General features: G+C 38.6%; 2 protein-coding genes across 2 annotated transcripts; both read left to right on the plus strand.

Moving 5' to 3' along the window:
- Positions 1-659: 659 nt before the first annotated feature.
- LOC130499861 (uncharacterized) lies at positions 660-2,018 on the plus strand. The gene is made up of 2 exons (XM_056994306.1): positions 660-1,812; positions 1,894-2,018. The coding sequence occupies exons 1-2, from the start codon at positions 660-662 to the stop codon at positions 2,016-2,018; spliced, it is 1,278 nt and encodes a 425-aa protein (XP_056850286.1).
- Positions 2,019-17,459: 15,441 nt separating this feature from the next.
- Positions 17,460-18,221, plus strand: LOC108825859 (uncharacterized). The gene has a single exon (XM_018599214.2). The coding sequence runs from the start codon at positions 17,511-17,513 to the stop codon at positions 18,009-18,011; it is 501 nt and encodes a 166-aa protein (XP_018454716.2). The 5' UTR covers positions 17,460-17,510; the 3' UTR covers positions 18,012-18,221.
- The last annotated feature ends 1,709 nt before the right edge of the window (positions 18,222-19,930 follow it).

Consider the following 19,930-nt stretch of genomic DNA (forward strand, 5'->3'; position numbering starts at 1 on the left):
TCAATTCTTACGAGAAGGTCCGATCTGACACAGGGTGTTACCCCACTTTGTGTTGGACTCGGATATCTTCTCATTGCACGGAATTGTAGACCATGCTCTTGAGGTAAAAGTTTTCAAATTTACTTGTCGAGTAGGAGTGACAAACACAAGATACTTACCATGTGTTTCCAGACATTACTAATGAGTGTGAGTGTGAACTTGTGGAGGGATGATTAGTGAAAGCGAATCTCGTGAGTGACAGCTACTCGGCTGAGAAAGAGCTACAAACTTGGGTTGACTCATTGATTTCCTTAAAAGTTTTATGTGGTAGTTACTTGTGCTGGTGTGGTGTCTTCTGTGTTCTTTCCTCTGGATAAAAAGGCATCATGAGAATGCCTTAAATGGTTACATGTACATAAAGGTTATCTTGATACTTGCTTTGTGAATTTCGGTTCTCTCTCTCATGCTCTCACATGGCTATAAGTGTTGTCAAAAATCACTTGGTCATATCTTCTCTTATGTTGTTTTGGTTCTTTATTTTCTTTTGGGCTTCTCTCATCTTTGGACCTTTCTTATGTTACTAATAAAAATTGAGTTGATGAGTGTTGTTAGGAGCATTGTTATTGTCGCCACTTTCAAACAGATTCCCTAGCTCATCTCTCTCTCTTCTCGCCATCGACATGCAACCGCGAAGAAGCTCCCGTCTAAACCGAGGCTCATCTGGTGCTGGGAGCTCGTCTCAGCCTCCCTCGTCACAGCCGCAGTCTTCTCAATCTGCACGGAAGCGAGCTCGTCAGCGTCCATCGCGCGATGTCTCACCGGAGCTTGTTGAGCCGGAGAACGAGTCGCTCTCGGAGACGGACTCCGACAATGGTATCGTGAATCCGATGGGTGCAGCTGAGACCGTTGTGAATCAAGCTAAGGAAGCTCGCTATCATGAAAATCGTCTCATGTATCGGACCAAGCTCGATCTGTACCCCGAGCTGATGCAACCACACAAGACACCTCTTACTCCCCGATTCATCTCAATGGCGGCTACTGAGCGATTTCAAGGGCTCAAGGATCGGAAGTTCATCGATCAACATCGGATTTCTCTCACCGATGAGAATCTTGCCGATGTTAGGAGCATTGTGGAGAATGCAGGACTCCTCCATACTCTCACTGATGTGGATGCGTATCAGCCTTCTGTGGTAAGAGAGTTCATAGCCAATCTCCTGGAAGCTTCAGAACGCGATGTTGGTGTGGCAGTGTACCTTAGGGCATCGATGATTGATTTCTCTCCAAGTTTGATTAATGCCATCTACTGTATTCCTGGTTTTGAAGATGATCCTAACTGGTTGGATGAGAATATTGATGAAGTGTGTGGATTCCTCACTGATGGTCAGATAAATCGATGGGAAAACATGAGTTCCAAGTTCCTCTCTCCGACGAATCAGGTGCTCTACAAGCTGGTTTGCACCAACTGGATTCCGACTATGAACTACACCAACATGAATCAAACTCGTTTGAAGTTTGTGTATATGCTTCATCACAATGAAGATGGGTTCAACTTTGGGAAGTTGGTGTATGATCAGATCATGCAAATGGCTGAAAACACCAAGAAGAAGAAGTCTCGGCGCATCATGTTTCCGACACTAATCCAACAAGTCATCAACTTTCAGAGGATAGTTCCGATTGACTATCCATCTGATGAGTTTACTGGATTTCCCAAGCTTGTGGTCAAGGACATCAAAGCTGGAAGAGGCACTGGAGCAGACACACGATCTGCATCCCTGGAGGAAGATATTGAGCGCACCATTGCCAGTCTCAAAGGAATTTACATACGCCTGAGGAGTAAGAGTATCTTGTTTGTGTTATGTGTTCGCTTAACTAAACTAATGCTCTTTGTTTTTATCTGAATGTGCATCTATGCAGGGGGAGAATATGTTGTTCATCAACCTCCTCCGACCATGAATCAGGATGACGAGGTAGCTGGAGATACTGAAGAACTCAGTCAAGCGGGTGACACCGAAGAGCTTAGCCGAAGCATTTCCTTCTGAGTCTTTCTAAGTCGTCTGTGTGATGATGTGCCTTATGATTAGTGAGATTAAGGCTATTGTGTTAAAAATAAGATGGTTGTAGTAAGACTAAGGTTTCTGAATGCTTGAATTAATGGTGTGTTTTTGTGTTGAAGACATTGATGAATTATCTATGCTATTGTGCTTTATTCATGTGGTCACAAAAGTACATCTGTGAATGACTTGGAAATATACCTTCTGTCTGGTAGTTTTTCGTGTGTGTGTGTGCAGGTTGCATAGGATGTCACATTAAGATAAAAAGGGGGAGAATGTAAGCTCAAGAAAAGAGCTGTGATCGTGAAGATGAGAGGAAGACTGTGTCACACATGTGATCGATGTGTGACACAATGGAAAGAATCGATTATGGAAACTATGGCGTGGCATAACGTGATTATCAAGTAAAGAAGATATGGAAGATTAGATTGCATCGAGATATTAGGAAATATAGTATATTCGATGAGGGCTACTTAACTAGATTGTCTAAGGCAGATCTAGGTTAAGGACGCTAATTGAAAAGTTTGAGCAAGGGTTTGTCTTGTCAAGTAGAAGAGGTGATCGAGTTCAGGGTGTTGAAGCTCGATCTACTGAGTTTAAGAGATTAGAAATTGGTCCGTCTCTAGTCGTGTGTGACTGAGAGTAATTCGGATTAAACAGATCTAGGAGATTGTTTAAGTGATTTCTAATATACAAGAAAGAGTGTTCTTGGATTCTCTGTGTGCTCCTTATATTCGTTTGTCCCTGAACTTTCAAAAAATTGTTTCAAAAATATATATTTTTCATATTTTTAATATATTTTTGTCAACTAATAAAGAAAAAATGTGTGTTTCAAAAGCATTAATTGCATTTTTTGAAATCTTACTGGTTTAAAAATATAGGAAATACAAAACTACAAAAACAATGCATTAATAACTAAGTTTTAATGTATTTTCTTAATAAGTGTGAAAATTTTAAAATATATATTATTTTGAAAAAGAAGGAATACTACTTTTACTTAATAATAGTGTTTCAAATTAAAATGATTCTAGTTTATTCTTTATTAAATAAAGTTGCTATTTTCTATTTTTATGACAGCAAACCAGAATTTTCTACTTTTACCTTATTTTAAAGAACATAACTAAAATATAAATATAAAAGTGTAAACTATATTATTATAGTTTTCTATTTTAAAGAAAATATAGCAATATACTAGGATGGATGGTTTTAGTCATTCTCATGTCTATAGGAAAGTTTCAGATACAGAGAATACAAGTTTTGCTTGCCTAATTAGCCCATGCATTGGCATAAATAGCTTACAAAATAAAAACAAGGAAACAATGAGTTAACTTTTTGAATTAAGAGATGTGTAAAACCTGATTTAGGAGGTGTTATTGGTTTATGGATTTTAATGGATTTCAAAATCTAAACTAAATTCAGTGTTATTGGTTCTATGATTTTAAAATTCAAATTCAAATACACTGTTATTGGTTACTTGATTGTAAAACAGATTTTAAAATCAAGTGTTATTCAATAGCAAGTATTTGCTTGAGGATTTGATTTAGAATTGGATTTGAGTGAATTTTAAAGTGTTATTAGGGTGAAAATACAAAGGACCAAATATCAAGTTAAACTTTGTTATTTTGATTGGATTTGTATTATTGGTTTTTTTCAATTTTTTTACGTGGTGCTCCTTCGGTGCAACATGACACCATCACATGGGTGGTGAGATCCTCATCTCACAATCGTTTCTGTGCTAAACTTTTGTAGGGGCTTATGTCTGGCACAGTAATGTCATTCCTAAGCACTCTTCAAATGCTCCGTTGCTTCTCTTAAACAGGAATCCAACATTACTGGAAGTAAAAGCTTGGAATCATGATACTGAGAAAGTATTTGTCTACTTTGTGGTCTCTCGGATGAATACATAGATCACTTGTTCTTTCAATGTCCGTTTTCTTGGAACTGCTGGACTGTGTGTGTGCCAAAATCCGGGTTTCAAGCGATTCCAAGAGTCTGGGATCAGGCTGTGCAGTGGTTACTCTCTCGATCCGCCGTGAAACAGTCCTGCGATTGTTGCTATTATCAGTTTGGGACATTGGTCATTTACAAGGTACGGAAAGAACGTAATAGACGTCTACATGATGGGACGACTTGTCCTGAGACAGTATTGACTCGGACTATCATCCGCTTAGTTAAGGACGATGCCTACTGTTCTTGCTAACACAAGATATTCTCTTCGAGATGATCTTCAACTCTTTTGGTCTTCCAGACTGTAACTTATGTGCACCAATGCTTCTGTGTTGTTTGTGTCTTTTTCACTCGGCTTTGTAATTCTTCCTACGTCATATGTAAGCGGCTTTACCCCCTCTCTTTTATTTCCATGTTGCAACTTCGTTTACTGGTGCTGATTCAATTTAATAAACACGTACAACTTCTCAATATCTCATACGTATATCTATCTATTTGGTCAATATCTCTACCAGATGTTAATTATATTTGGCTAATATATCATATATATAAAGTAATTTAGGAAGATGATTGAGAAAACTCAGCCAATGGTGCTAACTTGCTAATGGCTTTTAGACTAACAACTTCTCCGAACCTAAGCATGTTCCCTCCATTTTTGATTTTTAGTTAAAAATCCATTTGAGTGATTGATGACAATTCACTTATTTTGATTCTGAAATTCATATTAGTAATTCTCAAATCCACTTTATTTGGTTTGAAAATCATTGGATTTATTACAGATTTCTAAATCTAAAGAGGATTTATAAATCCATTAAACTACTAGAACCAATAACCCCCACTTAACGGATTGCTGTCTGCCACTCTTTTGTGTTACTAATGAGAATTTAATAGGATTGGCACAGGTTTAATTACTTATTTTAGGTTTTGGTCCACTAAAGATTCGGCCCTACCTTATTTATAAAATGAGGTTGTAACCAATAACCACTTCGGTCTCGGGCTAACCACAGTGCTGACTATTATGTATTTCATTTTCACGTAATTTTATTATATGACTGCCTGTTTTATTTTGATTTTTATATCCTGTCAATAAACAAAAAGTTCATAGAACAACAACAAAAATACATAGTTTCAACTACGTGTCATCCATTGAAGTTTACTTTTAATGTAAGATAAGCAAGCTACGCTATGTAGAACACACAGTAGTACAGGGTTATTCAATTCCAAGAAATACGACTATATTTATTCTTTCAAAAGCTCTTACAAGTTCTTCTTAAAAGCAATAAATCAAACAAGCTCAAGACAAACCTCGACTTGTTTGCTAGTCAACTCGTTCAGAGATCTAAGACAGACTCTGAACCACCTAAGCTCTTAACCCCTAGATGCTTTGCTTCTCCTTCTTAGGACGTACAAAACTCTCTATTGCTAAAAGCTCTCCCTGTGTGTTAAAACGGCAACACAGTGCCAACGCTTCCTTTATATATCTTTGAGGAAGCCCTAGATCTAATCTATCTACCCAATGGAAACTTTCCATTTCTTCTACTTCAGCGAATAAGCCAATCTTCCTTTTCTCTTTAGATCGATTGCTTCTTCTTCAAGTCTTCCTTTAATGTCCCTCTTCATTAAATCTTCCTTTAATGCATCGGTTTTGATACGTGCTTCTCACGAACCGCCTCTCTGATGTAGTAGTTCATGTCACACTTCATGAACTACTTCAGCTCTGCTACAGCATCGTCTTCCCATACACCTTCAATCTCCCCCTTTTTAATTCGTCGTCTCACAAGTACCTGAGATAGAAGACAAGAACACACCACACACAACAGCACCAGTATATATGTCTAAACGTTAATTCAACCAACTCAAGACAATTAAGAACATACTTATATTATCCTAAAAATGGGTTCAAGCAAATTAATACATAATATCAAAAGATAGCATATGCAAATGCTCTCCCATAATCCTAGCCAGTCTGAAAACATGGATAACAAGGAATTGCAACAAGTGGTGCAATTGAAATAACATAGACATAAAAACAAGGCAACAGAACACAGCTCCCCCACAATCTTGGTCTTCTACATCCTAGTCTTCTTCTTCTCCCCCTGCTTGTGAGCACACGGATTAAAAACACCAAGAAAAATAACTCACATATTCATAGGGATAGGGATACTAACCTGCTACAGCGCTCTGAAGATCCTGAACTATCTCAGCTAGCGCTTGAAGAGCTCGTGTTGTGTCCTGTAGGGCCACTTGCAAATCAACACGGCTGAGTGGTCCTCGAGGAATGGCAACTGATCCAAGTTCATACAGAGATACACGACGTGGTGCAGTCCTGGAGCTTGGTGTAGCAGTTCGTGGAGCAGGAATCGGAGCAGGAGATGACTGTCGGGTTGTCCTGGCAGAGCTTTTCTTTGGTTCAGCTTTAGCTGGTCCCTTTCCTTTCGCTAGTCTCTGCTCATAGATCTCGCCCACTCGTTTATCCTTCTTGTAAGGAACCGGACGTTGGAGCTTGTCACTGAGGTAAGATGTAACTGCATGCTGGCTTTGGAGGAGTGCCATGATCAAGCGAGGGAAGATCAACCAACGTGCATCATTGACCTGAATCACTCCAAGATTGAGAATCTGTCTGAACATCATCTTACCCAAATCAACACGGACTCCATGAGCCATCTTGTAGATCAGCCTTGCCCTCTCAAGTGAGACATAAGTCTTGTGAGTAGAAGGAATCCAGTTGTATGCAGCTATGATCATCAAGGCACCGTAGCACGGAGTAAGATCCGCTGTAGTGAGACCGTCCCATTCTGTCCTCGTATCTCCAGTGATGAAAGAAGCCAACTCAGTTACTGAGATATCATCCAAAGTTGTGTCTTCCTCCTCTTCTTCCTCAGTAAGCGGTTCCCAATCTATGGCGTTGTTGATGAGCGCAGGTGAGAACTTGTACTCTTGTCCTCTCACGGAGACAACTACTTCATCAACATCTGCTTCAGCTTTAGTACTCGGCAGACCTGCATAGAACTCAGCTACAACTTGCTCAACATACACAGCAAGACTCGAGACAGTTGATTCCATAGACCCTTTCTTAATAACCGCCAAGTAACCCCACTGATCAGCTTCCTTCATATCGACTGAACGCTCAGCAAGTACTTTACGCTTAAGAAACTGATCATACCTTTTCTTGATGAGAGGAGGCATTGGTTCAGCATTTTTATCACTAGACCTTCTCGATCTCAAACGAGGTGAGGCTCCTGCTTCCTTAGCCAAATATGGAGACTTGGCTGCATCTTCTGGTGTGAGAAACTGAGATTGAGTTGGTGTACTAGACTCCCCTGTCTTCCTCTGTTTTGCTGAACGCAACCCTAATCGCTGCAGCACTCGTTTCTTTCGCACTTCCTTCTGTGAAGCTTCATCATCTTTGGGTTCGTCATCACCCGCCTTGCCGGATTCAGCCTCGGCTCCACTCTGGTCCTTCTCATCTTCAACGACCACCAGCTGTAAAGCAGACTCATCCTTCTCTTCCGACGATTTATCTGTGACCGGAACATCTTGAATGTCAGCATTAGAGGATCCAATTTGCGGTTGCGGATCTGCTTTAGGCACTTTCGCAGATGGCTCTTCCCCAAGACCCGGAGTTCTTTCATCGCTATCCTCTAAAGCAGCTTTCTCATTCGCGGTGTTGAACGAGTCAAGCTCCTCAGTAACTTCAGGAAGTACATCAGAAACGGGCATATCGTTTCTTGGCGGAGGCGATTCAGGTTCGCCATCAGTGAGTGACCTCCGACTTTCTTCAGGCGCTGCATGTGCCTCTCCCTTGGATGATTCGGCTTGTTGAGCTGTTTTCTTTGCTTTCACCATAATAGATGTCGGTTTCTGTGTGAGAATCGTGTGAGAGATGAAGAGAGGCTGCGAGATTGAACTTCTTAAGCACGATGGAGATTTTCTAGGGTTTGTTCCCCACTACTTCTCTTAACGGAATAAAACTGAATCAACTTTTCTGATATTGCAGATCTGGTCCCTGACTTTTTATCCTCTCCTTTGTATGCCTACAACATTTAATTTCTCTCATCCAAACACACAAGCATTAGGCACATTCGTGAATTCTTAATGTATCATCAGACTTTCAAGATAGTAATAAAACACAAGTCACAACTCACAATTGGCTGAATCAAGATTAATATAAAGCATTAGATCAGTTCAGTTCAGTTACCATTCGTGTGATGTGCTTCACGAGTTGCCTCAGTGCTTGATTCAAGCTGCACATATAACTCTTCCTAGATCTTATATTCTGGTGCAACCGATTGTCTTTTTATGGCTAGCTTTCACATTGATATGCCTTCATCAATGCTGCCGGTTTTCATTCTTTATTCTCGTGATGTGAAACCCCTGTTGTTTCCCATCATGAATCTATCAAATTTTTTTTTTTTTCTGAGCATCTTTCTGTATCATTGCTGGCTCTTTTTATTGAGAGGGGGGGGGGCACATATTGACGTGAAACCTGTACCATAACAACATTGACGGCATATCAAGCAGCTCTTTTCCACAGCGTTCTCGGGTTCCAAAACCAATCTGAATCATATGTACATCCCGAATCAGCACCTACACTACTCTCTGCACAACTTGACTCAACAATCAAGGTTACACACACCAATTGCATTTCTTAATGTGATAAATCGATTAAATTCAAGAGATTTAGTGAATATATCAGCCAATTGCAAGTCAGTAACTACATGTTCGATTACTACCTGATTGTCTTCAACTAATTCTCTGATGAAGTGGTGCCTTATGTCAATGTGCTTCGTCCTTGAATGTTGGACCGGATTCCTCGAGATATCAATTGCACTTTTGTTGTCACAATACACAAGAAAGGGACCCGATTGCATTCCATAATCAGCTGACATCTGCTTCATCCAGATAAGTTGTGAGCAACAGCTACCCATGGCAATATATTCTGCTTCTGCCGTAGAGAGTGATACAGAGTTCTGCTTCTTGCTCAGCCACGAGATAAGATTGTTTCCAAGAAAGAAACATCCTCCACTGGTACTCTTTCTATCATCAGCACATCCTGCCCAATCAGCATCACAGTATCCCACCAAGTTCTTGTTGGAATTCTTCGAGTAATACACGCCCAAGCTCTCTGTTCCTTTGACGTACTTGATGATCCTCTTTACTGCATTCAGGTGTGATACCTTTGGCTTAGCTTGATATCGTGCACACACACCAACACTGAATGACAAATCTGGTCGACTTGCAGTTAAGTACAATAGACTGCCAATCATCCCTCGATAAAGCTTGACATCCACATCTTCTCCTGCTTCATCTCGTGCCAGCTTCAGTGATGTGCTCATGGGTGTCTTTGAAACTTTGGAGTTCTCCATACCAAATCGCTTTACCAAACTGTTAGCGTATGCACTCTGAGAGATGAAGACACCTTTCTCTGACTGAGACACTTGAAGTCCAAGAAAGTACTTCAGTTCACCACACATGCTCATCTCAAACTCTTGAGTCATATTCTGAACAAACTCATCCACCAGCTTCTGTGACGTGCCTCCAAAGATAATGTCATCCACATAGATTTGAACAATGATGATATCTTTTTCAACTTCTTTGAAGAATAGCGTCTTGTCTATACTACCTCTGATGTACTCTGCTTCTAACAGAAACTTAGTGAGTCGTTCATACCATGCACGTGGTGCTTGCTTCAACCCATATAGTGCTTTCTTCAGTCGGTACACATAATCATGATGTACTGGATCCTCAAATCCCTTTGGCTGCTCAACATATACTTCCTCCTGAAGTACTCCATTGAGGAAAGCACTTTTCACATCCATTTGATGTACTTTGAAGTTCAGAATGCACGCCATTCCCAGAAACAACCGAATGGATTCCAATCTTGCAACTGGAGCAAATGTTTCTTCAAAGTTTACTCCTTCAATCTGTGAGTATCCTTGAGCCACAAGCATTGCCTTGTTACGAACTACTTCTCCATGCTCATCAGTCTTGTTCTTGAAAATCCATTTGGTGCCAACCACGTTTACTCCTTTAGGTCTAGCAACAAGTTCCCACACATCGTTCCTGGTGAACTGCTCAAGTTCTTCCTCCATTGCAACAATCCAGTATTCATCACATAGCGCTTCAGTGTGTGTCTTAGGTTCGATTGATGAGACGAAGCATGCGAACTGCACCATTTCTTCAAAGTTGATCACCTTTCCACGCGTTTTTCGTCCTTCTTCAATCCCTCCAATCACATCAGACTTCGAATGATTGCGATGAACTTGCTGAACCACTGGTTGAGGTACGGTATCTGCGATAGGACCTTCCTCAATGACTTCAGTAGCCGCTACAGATGATCCACCTTCTTCCTCTTCATCTGATCCCAAGTCATCACCTACAACCACAGACAAATCATCAAATACAACATTCACTGATTCTTTAATTGATTCGGTCCGCTTGTTGTAGACTCGGTATGCTGAACTAGACTGTGCATAACCCAGAAAGAATCCTTCATCACTTCTTGAGTCAAACTTCCCAAGATAGTCCTTGTCATTCAGTATGTAGCACATGCATCCAAAAACATGAAAGTAACTAAGATTAGGAGTTTTGCCTGTCCACATCTCATAGGGTGTCTTTGTTGTCCCTTTTCTGACATACACACGGTTGATTGTGTAACACGCCGTGCTAAGTGCTTCAGCCCAGAACCTCTTGGCTATCTTGTTACCATGAAGCATTGCTCTTCCCATTTCCTGTAGAGTTCTATTCTTTCGTTCAACCACTCCATTCTGCTGAGGTGTCCAAGGTGCTGCAAACTGGTGAGCTATTCCTCTTGATTCAAGAAAGGTAGTCATGGCTTCATTCTCGAATTCACCTCCATGGTCACTGCGTATCTTCCTGATTCCTCCCTTTTCATTTATGAGTTGAAGCGCCCAGATTTTGAAACTCTCAGACACTTCTGACTTTTCCCTGAGAAACCGAACCCAAGTGAACCTGGTGTAGTCATCTACTAGTACAAACACATACTTCTTTCCTCCGATACTCTCGGTTTGCATAGGACCCATGAGATCCATGTGAACTAGATCCAATGGTGCCTTTGCCTGAACATCTGGTACCTTTTTGTGTTGTATCTTGACTTGCTTTCCCTCATTGCATGCACCACACACAATCTTGTCATCGATCTTGAGTTTGGGTACTCCTCGAACCAAGTCATTGCATACTAGATTCGTTAGATTCCTGAAGTTCATATGTCCCAAACGTCTATGCCATAGATCAATATTCCCTTGAGCTGACAAGCACTTAACCTTCTTTTCCCACATGTAACAGTTATTGCCAGATCTCACACCTTGTAGCACTGTCACACCATGTTGATTTATGGCACGACAATCAATTGCTGAGAAGGACACCGTAAGTCCGTCATCACACAGTTGACTCACGCTGATCAAATTAGCCTTTAATCCTTTGACAAAGTAGACATTCACCAATTTTGGTACTTCTGAGTTACACGTTGTACCTTTGCCTTGAATGACACCACAGCCTCCATCTCCAAAGGTTACTTTTCCTCCTTTTACCTTTGACACTTTGTCTATATACTCAATGTTTCCCGTCATGTGTCTAGAACATCCACTGTCGAAGTACCATGGTTCCTCAGATTCAGAATCACTTGACACTCGCGCCATGTTACATCGTACGGTACTTCTTGGCTCAGTCACTATCTTAGGATACAAGTCGGTTTTCTTCATCCAGCCTCGAGAAGTCTTTCCTATTCTCCAAAACTTGTGTTGTCTCCATACTTGTTTGACCCGTTCCAGATACTTGTAGCAATACCTCTTGTAATGACCAACCTTCCCACAGAAGAAACATCCACTCATCTGAACTGGCGTAGTTTGTGGCTTAGTTTCTTCAGCATGCGCAAAACCTCCAGACACAAAGCGCGTTGTACCTGTTGAGCTACTCTCTCTTCCAGTGTAACCAAGTCCCATCAATGAGTTTTCAGTTCTTCCACTGCTCAAAATCTTGTCAAGTTGCTTGTTCCCGTGAGCATCTTAATCTTCCGGTATTGCTGATCTAATTCAGCTTGAAGATCAGCTGCTTTCTTTCTTTCAGCCAGTAACTCTTCTCTGAGCTCGTCCGCTTGCTTAGACAGGACCAATTTTTCTTTGATCAGATTCACACTTTCCTTGGCCAACTCAGCTTCCCTGTTGAGGTCATCCTTCAACACTTGTACTTCAACTTCCAGTCGTGCCTTCTCTTTAGCCAAGGCCAAATTCTCCGTTCCCAGCTTCACTAGCGTCTCACGAACTTCCTTGTATCTTTCATCTAAGTCATTCTCTTGCTCAGCATCACTCTCAGATCCTGACTCACATTCCACGATTCCTAGGAACGCCACAAAGTTGTTCACTTCCTCTTCACTTTCGCTGTCGGACTCGCTGTCATTGATTCCTATCATGGACTTTTCTGGCTTTCTCCTACCATCCGACTCGCACTCAGCTTGAGTGTGTCCATATCCCTTGCAGTTATGACACTGAATCTCTCTTCTTTTCACTGTGGGACACTCAGTTCGAAAGTGACCATACCCCTTGCATTCATAGCACTTAGCATCATTCTTCCTGTAGTTCTTTTCTGACTCAGACGTCTTCCTACCTTGTCCAAACTTCTTCTGCCCATTCTCCATTTTTCGTAGAGCTCTATCAAACCTTCTGACCAGAAGACTCACAGGATCGTTATCATCCATATGCTCTTTTTCAACTGATGCAAGCGCAATTCCTTTTTCCTTCATTCCACCAGACACACCAGCCACTTCCATCTCATGAGCTTGTAACATTCCAACCACTTCATCAAATGTCATCTCGTCAGTGTTACAGGAGACGGTCATAGCTGCTTTGTATGCCATGAACTTAGACGACAAGCACCTCAGGAACTTCTTCACAAGTTTCTTCTCTTTGTATTTCTTCCCAAGCGTAAGTGCTTCTTGTGCCAGTGAGCTAATCTTTGAGCTGAAATCTCCAATAGATTCATTCTCTTCCATCTTTAGCTCTTCAAATCTTGTTGCAAGCATATCCTTTCTAGAACTCTGAACCTTTGAGGTTCCTTCAAAATGCTTCTGCAGAATATCCCATGCATCTTTTGCTGCCTCGCATCCTTGAATTAGTTCAAACTGCTTCCTTGCTACACTGCAATGTATGACAGTTAGTGCACGAGCATTGAACTTAGCCATCTTGTTCTCATCATCAGTCCAGAGCTCCTCCAGTTTTGGAAAGTCTGTCCCATCCTCGGCTCTTGCAACAGGTGATTTCCAACCAGATTCCACAGCCTTCCACGCCAATGGGTCAATACCCTTGATTGTAGCCTTCATGCGCGCCTTCCAGAATCCATAGTTTCCTACTTCAAAGATCACTTTGGAACTTATCACCAACTCGCGATAGCTATCCATCTTACTCCGCAGGATCTACCTGTTTAAATAAACAAAGCACAGATACCTGCTCTGATACCAATTGTTAATGTAAGATAAGCAAGCTACGCTATGTAGAACACACAGTAGTACAGGGTTATTCAATTCCAAGAAATACGACTATATTTATTCTTTCAAAAGCTCTTACAAGTTCTTCTTAAAAGCAATAAATCAAACAAGCTCAAGACAAACCTCGACTTGTTTGCTAGTCAACTCGTTCAGAGATCTAAGACAGACTCTGAACCACCTAAGCTCTTAACCCCTAGATGCTTTGCTTCTCCTTCTTAGGACGTACAAAACTCTCTATTGCTAAAAGTTCTCCCTGTGTGTTAAAACGGCAACACAGTGCCAACACTTCCTTTATATATCTTTGAGGAAGCCCTAAATCTAATCTATCTACCCAATGGAAACTTTCCATTTCTTCTACTTCAGCGAATAAGCCAATCTTCCTTTTCTCTTTAGATCGATTGCTTCTTCTTCAAGTCTTCCTTTAATGTTCCTCTTCATTAAATCTTCCTTTAATGCATCGGTCTTGATACGTGCTTCTCACGAACCGCCTCTCTGATGTAGTAGTTCATGTCACACTTCATGAACTACTTCAGCTCTGCTACAGCATCGTCTTCCCATACACCTTCATTTACTACAGGCGTGAAACAATTTTCCGTATTTAAATAGTTTGTATATAAAAATTCACTTCCCGGCTAACAAGCTGAGTACAATCATTTGTAAAACGACATGAAGGTACGTGTCCATAACCAATTCTCTTTTGTTCTAACGATACTTTATTAAGTAATTAAACGTCAGACTGAGTTCAACTTTGTATCTCTAAAATTGTATTGTGGTTAATTGGTTATAAACTTATAATGATTGGTTCGATTGGTATCTCGAATCGAAGGCTTACCGCTTTAATTTTTTAATTTATATTTTGTCAACAGGTTTATTACCGCTTTAATTAATATCATAAAAATGAATATGAAAAAAAAATTAGCCTTTATGTTCAAAAAAAAAACAAAATAAAATGAAACATGTGAAACGATGATAAAACATGATAGCATCTGCATCCTGGCTCTCAGAGGTCTATTTGATAAAAAAAAAAAAGGCTCTCAGAGGCCTGATCCTTGCGCAGCATCACAATATAAATTGGGCTTAGAGACCAAATTAAACTATGAGTCCAAACTCATTTCATCAGGGCTCTTTGTATTTTGGCCATTTAGATTGTTACGGTACTTCAAAACGCGCGCGCGTGTGTTATGATGTTTCTTTTGCCAAACTTATTTTGTTATGATGTTTCTTTATTAAGCTGCTGCCTTTTTATTCCTTCTAAAAATGGAAATAAAAATGTTTTCTTGAGTGATCGTAGCTTGATTGTAAAGTTTGTATTTTTAAAATTCTTGTAGATAGTCTTATTTATACGGTTGTAGACTAAAAAGTAAAAAATTTGAAAACATTTATAAAACTATATAGATGGTAAAATCCCATTCTACTAGAATTTTTGATCAAAGTGAAAGTTTGTGTTCGTCAAAAAAAGTGAAAATTTGTTTTGGAATTGTCGGCTGGCTTTAACGTGATATTGACCCTTCACTTCCGGAACTTATTTGGTCTTTCAGTAAGATTTTCTTTTAATTGTTGTGCACATTGCACAAGTCAGCCGCGTCAATATCTTACTTTAGAAGTACATCTCTTTCTTTTTCCTTCTTATTCTGTATTTATTCATTCTATAATCCATCCAGTCGGAGTTGACCTATGTTAAATTACACTAAATCCTAGACTTAAGCCATGAAATTTTTCAGATTATATTTTCTTAATGTTAGCACGACTCTCTCGTCGTCGAACTACTGAGAAACATGAGTTACAAAAAAAGAGAGTACATACCATGAAATGTTGAAATGCCAATATTTCCAAAATCAGGGCCGGGACACATGTCCACGAATATGTCTGACTATATAGGGTTGTGAATCTACCATCCACGTGAAACACACTTTGAAGGTTTCCCATCTGATCAATGTGAACACTTTTTAAATGACGGCTTCATAAATGACATTTTTACTATTTTTTGTATACGTGTATGCTTTATGTACATGATTTTGAACTGGACTTAGAGCACCCGCAACGATTGCAGATGCTCTTAGTTATGCTTCTTTTTTTTATAAAACTTTTTTTTGAACATTTTTTTTAATATAATTTAAAGACATGATTCTAGAATATATACATATATATACACACGGTACAAGCTTGGACGCTGAGAACTAGCGATAGGATATTCTAATACATTTCCTCAAATAATTGTGTCTATGTTAGAATAAAATATGTTGGTACATAGCAAGTATATTCTATACAATTACATGTTTTCTGTTTTTAATTTGGAAGTATATATATCTGAACCCCAATCGAGCAACCCGAAAATTTATTTGGTTGTTTTCTATGTGCAGTTGTTGCTTGGGAAAATATTCATCGACCTGTTGCTTTTCTTTCGTCAACGTCGATCTATTGTTTATTGTAAATAAGTAACAAGAAATTTATTAGAAAAGTTGTGCAACTTACTCGTCCTTGGCCTTAAGGTGTTATATTGGATCTGCAAGGAATCGACAACGAGGCATATCCCATCGTTAAATAATTCCAGGGAATCATTCAACTAAAAAAATGAATTATATACGTGACCATTATATGTAACTTATTACTACTTTTGCTAAATAATTTGTTTTTGCAAACCAATTTTGAGAAGAACCCTTATATGATCTCTAGGGGTTATCTAGAACACTGAATAATGTGTTGAAAATCTATTCTTATTAAGTAATAACTATAACTGGTTATGAAATATAAACAAAATAAGTTAGAACATAGAGTTAATTATAGAAAACATATTCTATATATTATGCGATAATTTTGGATAGATTTAGAGCATATCTAGAAAATATATTAGATAAATAGAAGATTCCATATTTTCGTAATTAAAAAAACATTGAAAAATCAGAATATGTAATATATGTAGTGTAGAACACTGAATAATGTGTGAAAAACTATTTTTATTAGGTAATAATTATAACTGGTTATGAAATATAAATAAAATAAGTTAGAACATATAGTTAACTATAAAAAACATATTCTAATTTCAGGTATATCGACGATTTATGCTCAGAATATAAGCAAACAAATTATAGCAAAAGTAGAATATATAAGATTACATTATTTATCACAATTTTTGTTTTCTAAACTATGTAAATTGATAGAATGGATATTCTAAACCCAAATGTAACATAAAATAAAATGTGATTACATTATTTATTTTTAACAAAAGGAAACAACATATAAATAATTATACTTGTGTTTCTAATAGTTTTCATGTTTTTGATATTTTAAAATTTTAATTTACTATTTCCAATAATAAAAATCAAAAATCTCATTAGAACAAACAAAAGTTTAAAATGTCTCTTTCGAATTTCATTTTAGTTTTATTATAAAATAGGTCATGGAAATTACACATGGTTTCCGAATCTAGTAAATAAAACTGGCTACTGTCGAAAACACACCGCGTCAGAGCATTGGCGATAGAAAGATGAAAGTTAACCACAATTAAAACGCAAATAATAAGCAATCAATGATTTGACTTGGTCGTCTTACGTCTATATCAAGTTTTCACAAACACTCAAAAACATTGTCAAAATTGCAAAACTAACCCACAAAAACAACTCGAAATTCGATCAAAACTAAACTCAAAACTTAAAACTAGAAGATTTTAATAGTAGCAAACTTAATGCCGTGACTAAACCATATTTAAACAATTAAACTAGTTGGAAACGGCGTCACAAACCACGTGCAGGCTTTTGATTGGCTAAGCTAGTCAAATGAACACCAAACCGAAACGGCTGAAAGCAAGTTAATGTTTTTTATATTTGCGTGAATATGTTTAGAGAGGGTCGGTTTCGTCGCCAGCTGGCTTAACTCCAGACAGACGGCGAGGATTAAGTTGTCAGAATATCAAATTATCTGACGTGGCTTATACCATTCTTCTTCTCTACCTTTAAAACACCAATCATTGCTTCTCCTTCGCCTGCACATTCTCTCTCTCTCTCTCTCTCCCTCTCCCTCCCCCTCCCCCTCTCTCGATGACCACAAGTCTACAAAGCGATCCAACGATGCTACTTTCATCGCCAGAGGTCATGATCCCTTCTCACCAGCCAACTCCAGCATCAACAACACAAATCTCATACGACGAGCCAGAGCCGGTGACGTGTGACTGCTGCGGATTAACCGAGGAGTGCACACAATCTTACATAGAAATGATCAGAGAACGTTACATGGGTAAATGGATCTGTGGTCTATGTTCTGAAGCTGTGAAGTACGAGGTTATAAGAACAAAACGTTTGCTAACTACAGAGGAAGCCATGGCAAGACACATGAACATGTGTTACAAGTTCAAATCCTCGAGCCCGCCTCCTAATCCTACCGGACGTTTGATCTCAGCTATGACACAGATCTTAAGAAGAAGCTTGGATTCTCCAAGGATGCTCAGATCAATGCCTAGTAGTCCTTCAAAAGACGAAGAAGATTGTTTTGTTTCAAATGTTTTGTCTAGGTCCGATAGCTGCTTTGCTAGCTTGACTTAAAAAAGCTCATTGTTGGAGAAAAATGTCTAAACCGGGTGATAACCATTCGGTTTAGGAATCACCACCTGGAAAAGATCCGGTTTTCAGATTTGAATTTTTTCATCAGTAACCAAGATTGGTCTCTGTATGTATTTGTTTTTGCCGGATTTGTGTACCTGTGGAAATTTTTGGGCTAAATGCTAATAACTTTGAAGGTTCGGAGTTGTGTCATTGTTTTTTTTTGGTAAAAAAAAGAGTTGTGTCATTGTTGTGAGCTTAGTTAAACAAGAACAAAATAATGTTTGATACTATTCGATTAAAACTTGATGCTTCTTTACTAATTTATTAAAATCGAAAAGACATGTATGAACAAAAACCCTCGAAGGTAGTAAGTAGTAGGGCCATACTTATCTTTATGATGATTCTCTATCACAAAATAGAAATGGCACTAGGTGACTTCTTTAAGCCATTAGGAACAACAATTTATTTTTTGTTCTTTCAAAGTTCTAGTTATTTTCATCAGAATGGCTATTCTTTCTTGTTTGTTAAGAACAATAGTATCCACAAATGGAATCTAATATTATGATAAAATCGAAAATGAGAATCCTATTGGAGCCAGTGCCGGCTCAACCACAAGGGCGAGCAGTGCGACCGCCCCACGGTCTATGATATTGATTTGAAATTTGTATTACTTACAAGAATATTTTCCTTCAACTTGCTATATATCTTCTGAGAATATAATTAAACCGAAAAAGAAGGGAAATTAAAGCGGATATAAACTAGAGGCTTGAAGGGTTCGATTGAAGAGAATCACATGTGAGATAAGACGTACACAACACAAGTTTCTGTTTGTGTGTACTGAATGTCTCAAGTTAACAATAACTTTTGGCAAAAGAAAATTGAACTTGAAGTTTTGTTTTCTATGTTTATTGGCTAGAAGTTATATTGCAATCTATTTGTTTTGAGAGAAACACAATCAATTGTTTTTTTAGTCCTGTTGTCGTAGAATGTGCTGTTTGCTTTACTGTGACTCGTTGTAGTCTAAACCCTACTCTTGTAAGTTGGATTTTCTAGCTCGGTTGCTTTTGGAACCTAAGGCATGTTTTGTTTTCACTTACCATCAATTGTAAATTTATATAACATATTACTCTCGTATGTGTTCTTGATGTGACTTTTGAAACATGTATGAAGTGATAAGCTAAGTAAAAAAAGACATTCATACATCATAAGGAAAGGACAGAATCGAGAGATGCTGCACGAGCTGGGGTAGAGAACACTTAAAAAAGATGTACGAAAGGCAGAGTATTTACATTAGCATGATGTCTTATGAGTTATGGCTACATGAGAGATTCATGTTAAAAGATTGTAAATGATCTAACAAATCGATTTATGTATTGAGTTTGTGTAGATGTGACTGTTACATTCAGGGATGCCATTGAGTCTTGTACGTAGAGTATGGTTAAGGCTTGGCTTTGTATACTTTAACTTTTTATGATTAGTTGAACTAATCATTTCGTAAGATAGTGGAGTCATGCCTCATGCGTCTACAGTCCAATTATTCTATGTGATTTGCTCTCTTTCTTTTTCCCCTCTATGTTATTTACTCTGAATTTCCATTTGCATAAACGGAACTTTATATAAATATGCAGAAAATATCTACGCTTTTTTATTTTCTGCCAAGAAAATAGAATATAATCCCTAAAAATGAATAATGTAGTGTACGGTCAATTATCACTTTTTTATGTTGCCCATCAAGGAAAACAAAACACAGAGATTGAAGATGTCTTAAGAGAGCTGGCTGGCAGTGGCAAGCCCATAGACATCAGAGACAAACAAAGCCCGGGTGCCCGAACCTAATCAATGTATACTTGATATACAATACAATATTACATGAATTTGATTTTAAAAGTTGGTCAAAGTCGATAGTTTTTTTTAAGTAA

Source organism: Raphanus sativus, chromosome 9 (genome assembly GCF_000801105.2).
Source record: "Raphanus sativus cultivar WK10039 chromosome 9, ASM80110v3, whole genome shotgun sequence".
NCBI classification, from domain to species: domain Eukaryota; kingdom Viridiplantae; phylum Streptophyta; class Magnoliopsida; order Brassicales; family Brassicaceae; genus Raphanus; species Raphanus sativus.